Genomic DNA, 17,568 nt, shown 5'->3' on the forward strand with positions numbered 1-17,568 from the left:
CTCGTCTCTTCCGCCGTCGACCCCCGGCCCACGTCCCGCCTCTGGACCAGAACGCCCTCCCTCCTCAAATCCCACAGACAATGACTCCCCCACCTTCAAAGCCTTCTTGAAGGCCCATCTCCTCCAAGAAGCCTTCCCTGACTAAGCCCTCCTTTCCTCTTCTCCCACTCCCTTCTGCATCACCCTTGCACCTGGATCTGTACCCTTTATTCACCTCTTCCTCAACCCCACAGCACTTATCCTGCTCTCTGTTTCCAATCTGTACCACTGTCAAGACTGATAGCATAATGGAATAGAATTATGCTATCATTCTGGTCACTTTTTTTAGAAAAGTATTTGTTAAGCGCTTATTATGTGCCAAGCACTGTACTAAGCACTGGGGTATATAAAAGATAATCAGGTTGGACACAGTCCCTGTCTCACATAATCCCCGTTTTACAGATGAAGTAACTGAGGCTCAGAGAAATGAAGTGACACGTCCAAGGTCACACAGCAGACAAGTGGCAGAGCCGGGATTAGAACTCAGGTCATCTGACTCCCAGGCCGGGGTTTTTTCCACTAGGCCATGCTGCTTCCACTTAGACTGTGAGCCGCTCCGAAGGACAGAGGTGCTGTCAAATTCTCAGCTGTATAACCTCTCAATGCTAAGTACTACTAATATTTATTATTGTGGCACTTGTTAAGCACCTACTATGTGCCAAGCACTGCTCTAAGCACTAGAATCTAATCAGGTTGGACACAGTCCCTGCATGGGGCTCACAGTCTTAAACCCCATTTTGCAGAGGAGGGAACTGAGGCCCAGAGAAGTGAAGTTAATTAATATTGTTGGCATTTGTTAAGCGCTTACTGCGTGCCAAGCACTGTTCTAAGTGCTGGGGGGATACGAAGTGATCAGGTTGTTCCTCTTGCAGCTCAAAGTCTTCATCCCCATTTTACAGATGAGGTAACTGAGGCCCAGAGAAATGAAGTGACTTGCCCAAAGTCACACAGCTGACAAGTGGCGGAGCTGGGATTAGAACACATGACCTGTGACTCCCATGCCCGGGCTCTTTCCACTGAGCCACTCTGCTTCTCTAACAGCGGGCAAGTGGCAGAGCCGGGATTAGAACCCAGGTCGTTCTGAACCCAGGCCCGGGCTCTAGCCACTAGGCTACGCTGCCTTTCAACAGCCGTACCGCACTCTGAGAAACAACGAGCGCTCGATAAATGCTATCACTGCCATTATTTTCTTCAGACCTGTTTGGCAACTCAATTCCGTCGGCTGGCGAAGACTCTTCCTCAACTTCTCCAATTAACCCCTGGCAAGGCGACACCCACGCACGCACGTTCCACCCTCTGCTCGTGTGTCACGCTCTCAGTTGACACACGGGAACTGGTACCGTCGTTATTTATATCCCAACAGATGGATTCGATCTCTCACGCTGGCCACTCCCTGTTACCAAGTTACAGAGAGATCTCACATTTTATCCCCTTTCCCTCCCCGCCGGCAAACATTTTGTTCCACCCCGGTCTGTTTTCTCGACGGTTTCCAAAATAGATAACTTGCGGAGCTCTTGTTTCCGATCAAACCCCAAATTCTGGGTGGAGGGGGTTGTTTCCAGGTTACTCGTGTTTTTGGACTGGGACTCGGGTTTCCTTTCTGATCTTCCTGTTAGTGCATTTGGAAGCTGTAGGCGATTTGGGGCCTAGAGGGGGTCTGTGTGTCCCTCAAACGGGCCAAGAGACTTTGAAAATCAGGGGCGCTTCATCTCCCCTCCCCTAATAATAATAACGGTATTTGTTAATAATGACGATGGTATTTGCTAAGCGCTTACGATGTGCCAAGCACCGTTCTAAGCGCTGAGGTAGATACAAAGTAATCAGGTTGTCCCACGGGGGGCTCACAGACTTAACCCCCATTTTACAGATGAGGTCACTGAGGCACAGAGAAGTGAAGTGACTTGCCCAGTCACTCAGCTGATAAGTGGCAGAGTTGTGCCCTGAACCCTGAACTCCTTGAACTCCCAAATTCCTCTCCTCTAGCCACAGCACCCTGCTGGATTTTCATTTTTAATCTTATGGATTTTTTGGTGTGGTCTTTTATCGTTTCATCATTCTTCTTACGGTATCCGTGAAGCTCTTACTGTGTAACAGTAATAGTATTAATAAGTTAATTAATTGATGATGGTCTTTGCTAGGTGCTTAATATGTGTCAAGCACTGTTCTGAGCGCTCGGGTAGACACAAGGAAATCAGGTTGGCCACAGGCCCTGTCCCACATGGGGCTCGGGGTCTAAGTTCGAGGAGGACTAAATCCCCATTTTACAGATGAGGAAACTGAGGCTCAGAGAAGCAAAGTGACTTGCCCAAGGTCACCAAGCAGACTAGTGGCAGAGCCAGGATTAGAACCCCAAGCCCGTGCTGTTTCCCCTAGCTCATGCTGCTTCTTTATATGCCTGTCTACAATCCTTTCTCCCAATTTATACTCGTAGATTGTCAGTCCTTCAAGAGACAGAGACTGCGTCTAATTCCTACCGCTGTATTCTCTCCCAAGACTTAGCACAACTCTCTGGTCACAGTAAGCGCTCAAGTACTATTACTAAAATGGGGATTAAATATCTGTTCTTAAACTGTGATTCCCATGTGGGACAGGGACTGTGTGCATTCTGCTTATACCATATCTCCCCCAGAGTGTAGTACAGTGCTTGACGCAGAGTCAAATATTAACAAATATTATTATTATTATTAGCACATCTAGCACACTAGCACATCTTAATGAAGGCGCATCTCCTCCAAAATACCTTCTCTTCCTGAGTCCTCCTTTCTTCTTCTCTTCTGTCTTGCCTAGACTTGATCGCTTTATTCATCCCCCCATCCCATCCCCACAACACTTAAGTGCATATCTGTAATTTTATTTATTCATATTAATGCTGTCTCCCCCTGTAGATTGTAAACTCATTATGGATAGGAAATTAGGAAATGCATCTGATATATTGTTATACTGTGTTCTTCCAAGCCCTTAGTACAGCTCTCTGCACACAATAAGAGCTCGATAAATACGAAACACTGGCTGACAGAGATGGGATAGATTTTGAATTCTCACCACAAACTTGGAAATTGAAAAGGACTGCCTAACTGGTTTGACTTTGTGGAAAAAGACAAAACAAACGGTGAGTCAAGCAGAGTCCAGATAGTTTGATGAAGAACAAGAAGCCAACGGAGTAAAGGTAAAAAAAACCCAAAAAATTATTGCGGTATTGGTTGATTTGAATTTGCCAATTTAAACAAGATATTTGTTCTGGGCCAATGAAAAGGCAAGTATAAAATACCCGCTAAAATTGGAAGGCACAATCAAACAATACCAAAAAAAAGGTAAATGTTCTTTTTTCCAATTTTAATCATCTAACGATTCCACGAAAACACCCATGGAAGGGCTTTTTCTTTCTAATGGGCTGCTTGGTGGACACAATAGAAATGCACAAAATTATGGTTTCCTGTTCTGGTTAAAAAGGCTATTTTTGGAGAATTGTAAATATTTCCCTGTGTTTATGATTATAATTCACACCCACAGTACATTCCTGCCGCCTTCCTTCGGACCAAAATATTTTCAGATTTTCTCCACCCTTCCCAGAAAAAAATATTCCCTGGGGTGCAGTAGTGACCTGGCTCACCTCAAGCATCCGGTTTTGCCTAAAAATGTATATCGTGTATCCATAAACCGATGGCTCAGACTTTCTTATCCCTTAAGGACCTAAGGTTCTTGATTTCAGGAAAATGCCTAAAATTATGATTTAGCTAACCAATTATTTCTTCAGGATCTTGCCAACACCTGAACAACTATGGGATAATAGTAATAATAATAATAATGTGCCAAATTCTGAACTAACCACTTAGGTAGACAATCAAAATAATCAGATCAGATACAGTCCCTGTCTCACATGAGATTCATAGTTTAACTAGTACTAAATCTCTATTTTAAAGACGAGTAAACTGATATACCGAGAATGGTAATAATAATAAAGTGTTATTCATTAAGCTCTCACTACGTGCCAGGCACTGTACTAACTAGGGGTAGATCCAGGTTCAGGTTGTACACAGTCCCTGTCGCCACATGAGGCACACAGTCTCTATCCCCATTTGACAGGTGAGGTAACTGAGGCACGGAGAAGGGAAGTGACTTGCCCAAGGTCACACAGCAGGCAAGCAGAAGTAGAGTCGGAATTAGAACCCATGACCTCTAACCCCCTTCCACTAGACCACCCTGCTTCACCTGGGATATGGTATTTCCCCTTGAGCCTATTGTTGGGTAGGGATTGTCTCTATCTGTTGCCAAATCGTACTTTCCAAGCGCTTAGTACAGTGTTCTGCACATGGTAAGGACTCAATAAATACAATTGAATGAATGAATAGATCTCCCAAAAGGGACCTCATGAACCCTGCTCAGTTGTAAGCAACCTGGGGGCAGGGATTGTATCTTTTCCCTGAACCGGACTCTTCCAAAGCTTAGTAAGTGGCATGGTGTAGTGGATAGAGTCCCGGGCTGGGAGCCACAAGGTTATGAGTTCTAATCCCAGCTCCACCATTTGTCTGCTGTGTGACCCTGGGCAAGTCGCTTCACTTCTCTGGGCTCTCAGTTACCCCATCTGTAAAACGGGGATTGAGACTGTGAGCCCCAGGAGGGACAGGGACGGTGTCCAACTCGATTTTCTTGTATCCACCCCAAAGCTTATATAGTGCTTGGTACACTTGTAATCCTGTAATACCACGATTACAGTCTAGAGTGGAGACAGACATTAATATGCATAAATAAATGAATTACAAATTTGTATATGTGTCGTGGGGCAGGGAGGGGGGATGAATGAAGGGAGTAAGTCAGGGTGACGCAAAAGTGAGTGGGCGAAGAGGAAAGGAGGGCTCAGTCAGGGAAGGCTTCTTGGAGGAGATGGGCCTTCTGCAGGGCTTTAATGTGAGGGAAGAGCATTTGTCTGTCTGATAAGAGACATAACCTTGACATTATCCTCAACTCACCTCTCTCAATCAATCCACATATTCAATCTGTCTCCAAATCCTGTGGTTTCTACCATCACAATATCTCTAAAATCCACCCTTTCCTCTCCATCCAAACGGCTACCACGTTAATTCAAGCACTCATCCTATCTCCACTGGATGACTGCATCAGCCTCCTTGCTGACCTCCCAACCTCCTGCCTCTCCCCGCTCCAGTCTATACTTCACTCCACTGCCCAGATTATCTTTCTGTAGAAACGTTCTGGGCCTGTCACCCCCCTCCTTAAAAATCTCCAGCGGTTGCCTATCAACCTCCGTATCAAACAAAAACTCCTCACTCTTGGCTTCCAAGCCGTCCATCCCCTTACCCCCTCCCTCCTCACCTCCCTTCTCTCCTTCTCCATCGCAGCCCGCACGCTCCGCGCCTCTGCTGCCGCTCACCTTCTCACTGGACCTCCAGCTTGCCTGTCCCACCTTCGACCCCTGGCCCACGTCCCGACTCTGGCCTGGACCGTCCTCCCTCCTCAAATCCACCAAGCAACCACACTTCTCCCCTTCAAAGCCCTACTGAACGCTCACCTCCTCCAAAAGGCCTTCCCAGACTAAGCCCCCCTTTTCCTCAACTCCCCCTCCCCTCCCCATCGCCCCGACTCACTTCCTTTGCTCTACCCCGCCCTCCCCACCCCAGAACGCTTGTGAATATATGTATATATCTATAACTCTATTGATAATAATAACGTTGGTATTTGTTAAGCGCTCACTATGTGCAGAGCACTGTTCTAAGCGCTGCGGTAGACACAGGGGAATCAGGTTGTCCCACGTGGGGCTCACAGTCTTCATCCCCATTTAAAGATGAGGTAACTGAGGCACAGAGAAGTTAAGTGACTTGCCCACAGTCACACAGCTGGCAAGTGGCGGAGCCGGGATTCGAACACATGACCTCTGACTCCCAAGCCCGGGCTCTTTCCACTGAGCCTCTCTGCTTCTCACTGATGCCTGTTTACTTGTTCTAAGCCCTGGAGTAGATAGAAGTGAATCAAAAGGGATCCAGTCCCCGTCCCACGTGGGACTCACAGTCTTAATCCCCATTTTACAGACGAGGTAATGGAGGCCCAGAGAAAAGAAGTGACTGGTCCCAAGTCACAGAGCCGAGCCACGATCAGAACCCACATCCTCTGACTCCCAGGCCCCTGCCCTTTCCACTATGTTCCCGCTACTTCTGGAAGGAAGGAGGGTCGATCAGGCTGGTGGAAAAAATGGCAGAAAAGCTTACCTTTGCAAACAAAGCATTTGATGTGAAAATACTTGCTCTGGACCCTGAGCACCTCTCCTTTACACACATTCCCGCAGGTGTCACAGAGAATGAGCGAGCTCGGGGGCTTCTCCAGGTGGCTGTGCGGAGCCTGCTGAGGGGACACTGTCGGAGACAAAAACACACCGGCATCATGACATTTTGACACACGTTATGAGGAAGCAGGGCGGCCTAGTGGAAAGAGCCCGGGCCTGGGAGTCGGAGGATCTGGGTTCTCCAATCCCGGCTCTGACATTTATTTTATTTTTTATATTAATGTCTGTCTCCCGCGCTCTAAACTGTAAGCCCGCTGTGGGCAGGGAATGTGTCTATTTATTGCTGTATTGTACTCTCCCAGGAGCTTGCACACAGTAAACTCTCGATAAATACGACTGAATGAATGTATTAATTTAAGGATAATAATCATCATCATGGTATTCGTTAAGAGCTTACTATATGCCAGGCACTGTACTAAGCGCTGGGGTGGATACAAGCAAATCAGGTTGGACACAGTCCCTCTCTCACATGGGGCTCTCAGTCTTCAACCCCATTTGACTGCCGACCGTAAGCTTGTTGTGGGCAGGGAATGTGCCTGCTTATTCTTGTCTTGTATTTTCCCAAGCGCTTAGTACAGTGCTCTGCACACAGTAAGTGCTCCATAAATATGAGTGAATGAATTTGACAGATGAGGTAACTGAGACACAGAGAAGTGACGTGACTTGTCCAAGGTCACATGGCAAGCAAGTGGAAGAGCCGGCATTAGAGAGCAAGTTCTTCTGACTTCCAGGCTTGGGCTCGATCCAGTAGGCCATAGAAGGAAGTCTTTTCCGCTGTGTGACCTTGGGTGGGTCACTTCACTTCTCCGGATCTCAGTTTCTTCATTTGAGATGCGATGTGTCCTAGTGGATGGAGCATGGACCTGAGTGTCACAGGACCCGGGTTCTAACCTCAGCTTTGTCTGCTTTGTGATCTCGGGCAAGTCGCTTAACCTCTCTGTGCCTCACCTCATCTGGTAAATGGGGATTGAGACTGTGATCCCCAGATTTGCTTGTATCCACCCCAGGCCTTAGTACAATACAGTATGGGAAGCAGCGTGGTGCAGTGGGTAGAACCCGGGCCTGGGAGTCAGAAGGTCATGGGTTCTAATCCTGGATCCACAACTTTCCTGCTGTGTGACTTTGGGCAAGTCATTTCACTTCTCTGGGCCTTAGTTCCCTCATCTGTCAAATGGGGATGGAGACTGTGAGGCGCATGTGGGACAGGAAATGGTCCACCCTGATAATCTTTGGTCTACCCCAGCGTTTAGTACAGTGCCTGGCACATAGTAAGCACTTAATAAATACCAAAATTCTTATAATTATCATTATTATTATGTGAGTGCCTGGCACATAGTAAGCACTGAACAAAAAACACAGTTATTATTAATCATTATTATCGGTCCTGAAGATGGAAGAAAAATAAATGACTAGGCAAAGAGAGGTCGGGGCTGGAAAGAAGTCATGTGGTATAGTGGAAAGAGCACAGATCTGGGAGTTAGAAGTTCTAGGTTCTAATTCCAGTTCTTCAGCTTCTCTGCTGTGTGACCTTGGGCAAGTCAATTCCCTTCTCTGGGCCTCAGTTCCCTTATCTGCACAATGGGGATTCAATATCTGTTCTCTTTCGTACTTAGACTGTGAGGCCCATGAGGGACCTGATTATTTTGTCTCATTACAGTGCTTGGCACATGGTAAGCGCTTAACAAAAGCCTTAGAAGAGGGAGAGATTTGGGAGTCATCCCTGTAGGGGTGGTGGTTGAAGTCATGTGAGAGAATGTGTTCTCAAAGGGAGTGGGTGTAGATGCAGAAGAGAAGGCGACCCAGAACTGAACCTGGAGGGACCCCCACAGTTAGGGGGTGGGAGGCAGAGGAAGAGCCCACCAAAGTGACAGAGAAAGAGTGGCCAGAGAGAGAGGAGGAAAATCAGGAGAGGACAGAGTCAGTGAAGCCATTTGTAAAATCGATTTTCTTACCAACTCACTTTCTTATTTAATTTTATCTTATTTATTAAGACCTTGCTCCATGGTTGAAGTCATGTGAGTGAATGAGTTCTACTAGGGAGTGGGTGTAGATGGAGACTAGAAGGGGACCTAGAACTGAGCCTTGAGGGACCCCCACGGTTAGGGGAGGGGAGGCAGAGGAGGAGCCTACCAAAGTGACGAAGAAAGAGTGACCAGAGAGAGAGGAGGAAAATCAGGTGAGGATAGAGTCAGTGAATCCATTTGTAAAATCGCTTTTCTCACCAGCTCACTTCTCATTCAATTTCATCTTATTTCCTAAGCCTTTGCTCTGTGCTAAGTCGTGTGCCAAGGATGGGAAGATACAATAACCAGATCAGATCCAATCCCATTTTACAGGGGAGGAGACTGAGGCACAGAGGGATTCAATGACTTGCCTAAGGTCACACAGCAAGCCAGGACCCAGATCTTCTGATTCACAGGCTCAAGCTCTTTCCATCAGGCTACTCTGTCTCCCTATTTAGAGAAACAGTGAAAACCTACCCACAAATCACAAACAGTTCTGACCTCGTCTGGGAATAATGATGATGGTATTTGTTAAGTGCTTACTATGTGCCAAGCACTGTTCTAAGCACTGGTGTCCCACAAGCTGCTTACAGTTTTAATCCCCATTTTACAGATGAGGGAACTGAGGCACAGAGAAGTTAAGTGACTTGCCCAAAGTCACACAGCTGATAAGTGGCAGAGCTGGGATTAGAACCCACGACCTCTGACTCCCAAGTCCGAGCTCTTTCCACTAAGCCACGCTGCAAGATGATCTGATCCGATCTAGAGCCTATCCACAAGGGGTTCAAAGTCTAACGGGGAGGGAAAACGGACATTTTCTCCTCATTTTATATCCGAGATCACACAGTCAAGAGAGGAGCTCACAGTGGAGAGGAAAGCTGACAGTCGAGAGAGGCTCACCGTCTACAGAGGAGCTCGAAATCGAGAGAGGAGCTTAAAGTCTGACTGACTGCGTATCATCCCAAGTCATCGAAGCCCAGACTAACCCTGTAAAAGATTGAAGTCTGAAGTCTGAGGAGAGTAAACGAACGCCATATCTACAAACCACCTCGACTCAGAACCCTCAGAACTGAGTTTTCACTTTCTTTCTCAAGACCCATTTCTAAATGACTTCCCAATCCTTCACGCCTCACAGGTGCTCACGGGGAGATAGGGCCTGACTTTGTAACAGACCGTTGGCCATTTCTTATACTTTTATGTATTCGAATGGTATTTGGGGAAAAGCACGTCATCTAATTTTGAACTTTGCCCCAAACAGTGCTACTGAATTTGAATTTTGAAAACAAGTTGGGAAGTGTGGGAAGACCGCTACCCGCTATTAATCCAGTCTTGATTCTTTAATGGTCTGAGTCACGAGAAATTCATTCAAGATGCTTCCCCTTGGGCTGTCCATTGTGGCTTCATTTTGGATTCTGTGACATAATATTTACCCATTTTCCTGAATCATAATAATAATAATAATAGGACTTGTTAAGCACTTACTATGTACCAAGCCCTGTTCTAAGCGCTCAGCTCAAGGCTGCGGGAAGAAGAAAAGTGACAACAAATTCTCTTCCATAAGAACTGCTCTGTGAGTCAACTCATCGAGGAACCTTCCCCATCCCTTGGTTAGGATCACGTCCTCTCAACCGCGACCACAGCACCTACGCATTCACAACCACCACCGGCCTTTATGTCTTCCATCGTGCAAAATAATAAAGACTGTGGCATTTCTAAAGTGCATACTATATATAAAGTGCATACTATATATAAAGTGCATTACCCTACTTATTTTGTACATCACCCTGATTCTATTTATTTGCTATTGTTCTAATGAGATGTTCTTCCCCTCGATTCTATTTATTGCCATTGTTCTTATCTGTCCGTCATCCCCCGATTAGACTGTGCGCCCGTCGAAGGGCAGGGACTGTCTCTATCTGTTACCGATTTGTACGTTCCAAGCGCTTAGTACAGTGCTCTGCACATAGTAAGCGCTCAATAAATATTATTGAATGAATGAATGAATATGTGCCAAGCACCGGGGTAGATACAGGATAATCTGTTGGTTACACAGGGCTCACAGTCTAAGAGGGAGGGAGAAAAGGTCTTTAATTCCCATTTTACAGATAAGGAAACTGAGACTCAGAGAGGTGATTTGCCCACAGTCACACAGCAGGCCAGTTGCAGAGCTAGAATCAGAACCAGGGTCTCCTGATTCCCTGCCCCGTGCTCTTTCCCGAAGGCCACACTACCTCTTCCCACAAACTCAGGAGGGCACAAGTAAAGTGCTCTCCCAGAAAGCAGATGTCCTTTTTTTTTTAACGTATTTAAACGCTTACTATGTGTCAGGCACTGTTCTAAGCGCTGGGGTAGATACAATTTAATCAGGTTGGACACAGTCCATGACCCAGATGGGGCTCACAGTCTTCATCCCCATTTTATAGAGGAATGAACCGAGGCCCAGAGAAGTGGCTGTATCCAGTAGGCCACACTGCTTCTCGGTACTTCCTCTGGGCCCGTCGTTGGAGAGCTGGTGTCTGGAGTCTGTGGAAAACTTGGATGGGGAAGACTTCCGTACTCAGCCTGATGGGGTGGGAATAATGGGAGAAGCAAAACCCCAGCCGGGAAACACTCCCGCACCTACTCCCCTGGGAAGAACGGTAATAATAACGTTGGTATTTGTTAAGCGCTTACTATGTGCCGAGCACTGTTCTAAGCCCTGGGGGAGATACAGGGTCATCAGGTTGACCCTCGTGAGGCTCACAGTCTTAATCCCCATTTTACAGATGAGGTCACTGAGGCCCAGAGAAGTGAAATGACTTACCCACAGTCACACAGCTGACAAGTGGTGGAGTCGGGATTCAAACCCATGACCTCTGACTCCCAAGCCTGGGCTCTTTCCACTGAGCCACGCTGCTTCTCTAACGGTAGCATTCATTCACTCAGTAGTATTTATTGAGCATTTACTATGCACAGAGCACTGTACTAAGCATACTAAGCGCTTGGAATGGACAATTCGGCAACAGATAGAGACCGTCCCTGCCCAGTGACAGGCTCACAGTCTAATCGGGGGAGACAGACGGCAGAGCAAAGCAGAATGAAACAAAAACAAGACAACATTATCACCATAAATAGAATAAAGGTAGCAAATCAGAAGCAGCATGGCCAGATAATAATGATGGTATTAGTTAAGTGTTTAATATGTGGTCGGCACTGTACTAAGCGCTGGTGGATGGAGCCAGGGCCTGGGAGTCAGAAGGACTTGGGTCTTAATGATTTGCAAGAAACCTTTCTGGACCTCAATTTCTTCATCTGTCAAATGGGAATAAAATAACCTCTCAGCTTCCCCACCTTATTTCTCCCTCTCCTGTCACTTCAGCACTGTTAGCTCGTTGCAGGGAGGAAATGTGTCTGTTGTATTGAACTCTCCCAAGCGCCTAGTACAGTGCTCTGCACATAGTAGGCGCTCGGTGAGTACCAGATTGATTGATTCTGCATCACTAAAATCCTCTAGATCCCCTTCTTCCCCCCTCTCCCAACCTCGCCCTCCACTTATGCCCATATCGTTTTACCCTAATGCATTCCCCTACCTATAATTCATTCTAGTGTTCATCTCCCCCGCTATATTTTAAGGTCTTTGAGGGGAAGGACCTAGTCACCAACTCTATTGCGCTCTCCCAAACACTAATAATAATAATGCTAATGGTATTTGTTAAGCACTTACTATGTGCCAAGCACTGTTCGAAGCACTGGGAGACATATTTGGTTATCAGGTTGTCCCATGTGGGGCTCATCGTCTTAATCCCCTCCTTCAAGGTGAGGTAACTGAGGCCCAGAGAAGTGAAGTGACTTGCCCAAAGTCACCCAGCTGACAAGTGGTAGAGCCAGGATTAGAACCCATGACCTCTGACTCCCCAGCCCATGTTCTTTCCACTAAGCCACGCTGGTTGATTCTCCCAGAGTCAAAGCTCAATAAATATCACTCGTTGATGGACTGATTGATTGATGGATTGATGGAGGCCTGCTCTCCCTGCCTCTAAAACTGTGCGTCCCAAAGGGGACAGGGACCGTGCCTTATTTAATAATGTTGGTATTTGTTAAGCACTTCCTATGTGCAGAGCACTGTTCTAAGCGCTAGGGGAGATACAGGGTAATGAGTGTCCCACATGAGGCTCACAGTCTTCATCCCCATTTTCCAGATGAGATAACTGAGGCACAGAGAAGTGAAGTGACCTGCCCACAGTCACACAGCTGACAAGCGGCAGAGCCGGGATTCGAACCCATGACCTCTGACTCTCAAGCCCGTGCTCTTTCCACTGAGCCACGCCGCTTCTCATAAGATGCTCTAGTCATCTTGCATCTAACCCAGTGCTTAGCACACCATCCGCACACAATAAGTATCCATGTTAAGTTTACGTGTTACCTTTGAGTGATTCCCTCAAGGCAAGGGTGTACGTGTGCTTTCCTCAGATTTAGTTTTACACCCTAAATAACCACACAGAGATAACTTCTAGACTCTTGGGTAGGGATTGTCTCTCTCTGTTGCCGAATCGTACTTTCCAAGCGTTTAGTACAGTGCTCTGCACACAGTAAGGGCTCAATAAATACCATTGAATGAATGAATGAACATGCTTGTAAGCCCAATTCTGGGATAGGCCCTTAGGACTCTCGAGAGACAGGAAATCACCCTGGTGGGTTCTGGAAAACGAGGTGAACATCTGCCAGTTTCTGGACGTTGCACGGTCAGCCCTTCCATTTTCTCATGGAAGACTTGAAACCACGTCCTCCATCTCATTAAATCAGTGTTATGCTACAGCAACGACCAGGAATTTTCTAGTATGTAAAACTCCCATTTGAGAGCAAAGAAATAAAATTTCCTCTTTGGGACATTGCCACCGCCACATATTTAATAACAATTAAAAAAAGGCTGCCAAACCATTCCATTTGTGACAATTTAGGAAGAACATGCGTGAATGTTCTGGATTAAATCGCAGGATTAATGTCAGTTGCATCGACTTCAGGGGTCACATTTTGGACCGTCAGGCAGAGTTTAGAGTGTTTATAAATCTTCTCCCTTTTCAAACTGGGGAAATGTAGCAAGAATAAAGCTATGAGGCTGGAAGCAGCGTGGCCTAGTGGAGAAGCAGTGTGGCTCAAGAGAAGCAGCGTGGCTCAGTGGAAAGAGCCCGGGCTTGGGAGTCAGAGGTCATGGGTTCAAATCCCCTCTCTGCCGCTTGTCAGCTGTGTGACTGTGGGCAGGTCACTTCACTTCTCTGTGCCTCAGTTATCTCATCTGGAAAATGGGGATGAAGACTGTGAGCCTCACGTGGGACAACCTGATGACCCTGTATCTACCCCAGCACTTAGAACAGTGCTCTGCACATAGTAAGCGCTTAACACATACCAAGATTCCCAGACTGAGCTTCCCCTTTTCCCTCTGCTCCCTCTGTTGCCTCTCTGCCCCCCCTTCACCTTCCCTCAGCTATGCCTCCTTTTCCCCCATTTCCCTCTGCTCTTCCCCCCTCCTTTCCCCTCCCCTCAGCACTGTGCTCATCTGCTCATTTGTATATATTTTTATTACCTTATTTATTTTGTTAATGAGATGTTCATCCCCTTGATTCTATTTATTGCTATTGTTTTTGTCTGTCTGTCTCCCCCAGTTAGACCGTAAGCCCGTCAAACGGCAGGGACCGTCTCTATCTGTTGCCGAATCGTACATTCCAAGCACTTAGTACAGTGCTCTGCACATAGTAGGCGCTCAATAAATACTATTGAATGAATGAATGAATGAATGAATGAATGAATGAATGAAAGAGCCCAGGCCTGGGTTCTAATCCTAACTACACCCCTTGTCTGTTTGGTGACTTTGGGCAAGACATTTTAACTACTCTGAGCCTCAGTTTCCTCATCTGTAAAACAGGGACTTAATGCCTATTCTCCCTCCCCTTAGACTGTGAACACCTATGCGGGACTTCGACTGTGCCTGACAAGATTATCCTACATCTTAATCAATGTCAAATTATAATAATAATAACGGCATTTGTTAAGCGCTTACTATGTTCCAGGCACTCTACTGAGCGCTGGGGTGATACAAGCAAATCGAGTTGGATCCAGTCCCTGTCCCATGTGGAGCTCGGAGTCTCAAACCCCCTTAATCCCAGCTCTGCCACTTGTCAGCTGTGTAACTGTAGGCAAGTCACTTAACTTCTCTGGGCCTCAGTTACCTCATCTGTAAAATGGGGATTAAGACTGTGAGCCTCATGTGGGACAACCTGATTACCCTGTATACCCCAGCGCTTAGAACAGTGTAGTAAGAACACATAGTAAGCGCTTACTAAATACCGACATTATTATTATTATTTTGCAGATGAGAGAATTGAGATCCAGAGAAGTGAAGGGACTTGACCAAGGTCACACAAGAAGTCAAATGGCAAAGCTGGGATTAGAACCCATGACTTTCTGACGCCAGGCCTCGGCTCTATCCACTAACCCACACTGCTTTAGTCACACATGAACGACGGTTGACTCATCAGACGCATGGATCCTTACAGGAATTTAAGCATTCATTTGACTGGAAAAATATACCATTTTGAGAGAGTACCGCAAACTCACAGTGGGCAGGGAATGTGTCTGTTTATTGTTGCATTCTCCTCTGCCAAGCTCTGCACACACTAACCGTTCAGTAGAAATAACTGAATGACTTAATGAACTCTTACTGAAGTTTCTTTTGGAAAAAATCAAAATTTTCCCTCCTTTAGATGGAAATATTTCCAATCTTTTTGAGGTGGGAGTTAAAATGTTGCTGCCATCTTGTGATTTAAAATAGAAATTGCAATTCTATGGATGGTGCAGCTACATTGGCATCCCAATATAATAACGTTGGTATTTGTTAAGCGCTTACTATGTGCAGAGCACTGTTTTAAGTGCTGGGGTAGATACAGGGTCATCAGGTTGTCCCACATGAGGCTCACAGTCTTAATCCCCATTTTACATTTGAGGTAAGTGAGGCACAGAGAAGTCAAGTGACTTGCCCACAGTCGCACAGCTGACCAGTGGTTTTATGCTATGTGCAATATCATCAACTAGTTGAGAATCATTTCTGCATAACAAGCTGTGGATTTTATAATAATAATAATAATTATGGTATATATTAAACGCTTACTATGTTCCTAGCACTGTTCTAAGCGCTGGGGTAGATACAGGGTAATCAGGTTGGCCCATGTGGGGCTCACACTTTTAATCCCCATTTTACAGCTGAGGTAACTGAGGCCCAGAGCAGTGAAGTGACTTGCCCGAGGTCACACAGCTGACAAGCATGGCTCAGTGGAAAGAGACTGGGCTGGTCAGTCAGAGGTCATGGGTTCGAATCCAGACTCTGCTAACTTGTCAGCTGGGTGACTGTGGGCAAGTCACTTCACTTCTCTGGGCCTCAGTTCCCTCATCTGTAAAATGGTGATTTACTGTGGGCCTCATGTGAGACAACCTGATTTCCCTGCATCTACTCCAGCGCTTAGAACAGTGCTCTGTACATAGAAAGCGCTTAACAAATACCAACATTATTATCAGTATTTATTATTAAGTGGCGGACCCGGGATTAGAACCCACAACCTCTGACTTCCAAATCCATTTTTATTTCCATTCAGTTAAAGAACAAAGCAGTGTGGTGTAGAGGACCGAGAGGAAGAACGAACTGGGTTCTAATCCCAGTTCCGCCACTTTTCTGCTAGGTGACCTTGGGCAAATCACTTCAATTCTCTGTACCTCGGTTAACTGATCTGTAAAATGGGGATTAAGATTGTGAGCCCCATATGGGACACGGCCTGATAACACTGTATCTACCCCAGACATTAAAATAGTGCCTCACACATAGAAAGCGCTCAACAAATTGTCTTGTGCTGTCTAGTCATCTCCAACCCATAGCAACTCCACGGCCACCTCTCTCCCAAAAGGCCCCACCTCCATCTGCCATCGTTCTGGAGGTGGATCCACAGAGTTTTCTCGGGAAAAATTCGGCAGTGATTGACTATTGCGTCCTTCCGGCTCAACAAGTACCATTTAAAAAATCCCAACAAATAATTAACTAGTCTCTAACATTTTTGAGATATCAAGGGCCTAGTACCATTCTCTGCACACTCTAATTGCTCATTTTTTTTTTTTTCATAATGGAACTTATTTGTTTATGTGCCAATCACTGTACTAAGCGATGAGTTAGATACAAGCTAATCAGATTGGACGCAATTCATGTCCCACACGAGACCCACGATCTTAATTCCTACTTTACTGCTCTGAGGCCCAGAGAAGTGAAGTGACTTGCCCAAGGTCACACAGTAGATAAGAGGTGGAGCCGGGATTAGAACCTCTGTCCTTCTGACTCCCAGGGCTGGGCTCTCTCCACTAATTTCGCTAGAACAAAAGTACTTTTGAAACCAAGGTGGAGCAATTCTTTAAATTCTGATAAGCGGGGTTGACTCATGACACCACACACATACACACAAACACCCCCCCCCCCGCCAAAAAAAACCACACCCGTTGTCCAAATCACCACACACCTGAATCTTTGAGCCACTGGAAATATGCCAAAACCCTGTTTATCCAACGGAAAGCAATGTTCAAAATATTCAGCGCAACAACAGGAAGGTTTGCCAGCTGAGAAGTCAGTGTTCTACAACCTGTGGAGCCCAGGCCTGGGAGTCAGAAGAACCTGGGTTCTAATCCTGGCTCCACCACTTGTCTGCTGTGTGACCCTGGCGAGTCACTTCTCTGGGCCTCAGTTACCTCCTCTGTAAAATGGGGATGAAAACTGGGAGCCCCACGTGGGACAGGGACTGTGTTCAACCCGATTTGCTTCTATCGGTCCCAGCCCTTAGTACAGTGCCTGGCACACAGTGTTTGACAAATTCCACAATATTACTATTATTATTGGGAAAGAAACAGTCCTGGCTCTCAAAAACAAAATCAGGACCTCTAATCTGAATAACAAAAGATGGGGAATACATTTATTTTTAGACAGATAAAAAGCAAGAACTAGACCAAAAAGATCTCTGAAAAAAGGATTTGGGAAGTACAACTCAAGAAGCCGTGTTTTCTAAGGGGAAGAGCACAGGCCTGCAAGTCGGAGGACCTGGTTTCTAATTCCACCTCTGCGTTGGCCTGCGGTGTGACTGTGGGCAAGTCGCTTTACTTCTCTGGGCCTCAGTTTCCTCAACTGTAAAATGAGGATGAAATATCTGTTTTCCCTCCTATTAAGAGTGTGAG

At 46.2% G+C, this 17,568-nt stretch overlaps 1 protein-coding gene across 10 annotated transcripts in view; it reads right to left on the reverse strand.

Moving 5' to 3' along the window:
• The window catches only part of ABLIM2 (actin binding LIM protein family member 2), a 200,050-nt gene that overhangs the window by 164,807 nt on the left and 17,675 nt on the right, over positions 1 to 17,568 (reverse strand). For all 10 annotated transcript variants that reach the window (XM_029063399.2, XM_029063394.2, XM_029063396.2 and 7 more), the window contains exon 2: positions 6,258 to 6,401. In XM_029063399.2, coding sequence (XP_028919232.1) covers positions 6,258 to 6,401 — 144 coding nt within the window. The remainder of the gene's footprint in view (positions 1 to 6,257; positions 6,402 to 17,568) is intronic.

Source organism: Ornithorhynchus anatinus, chromosome 4 (assembly GCF_004115215.2).
Source record: "Ornithorhynchus anatinus isolate Pmale09 chromosome 4, mOrnAna1.pri.v4, whole genome shotgun sequence".
NCBI classification, from domain to species: Eukaryota; Metazoa; Chordata; class Mammalia; order Monotremata; family Ornithorhynchidae; genus Ornithorhynchus; species Ornithorhynchus anatinus.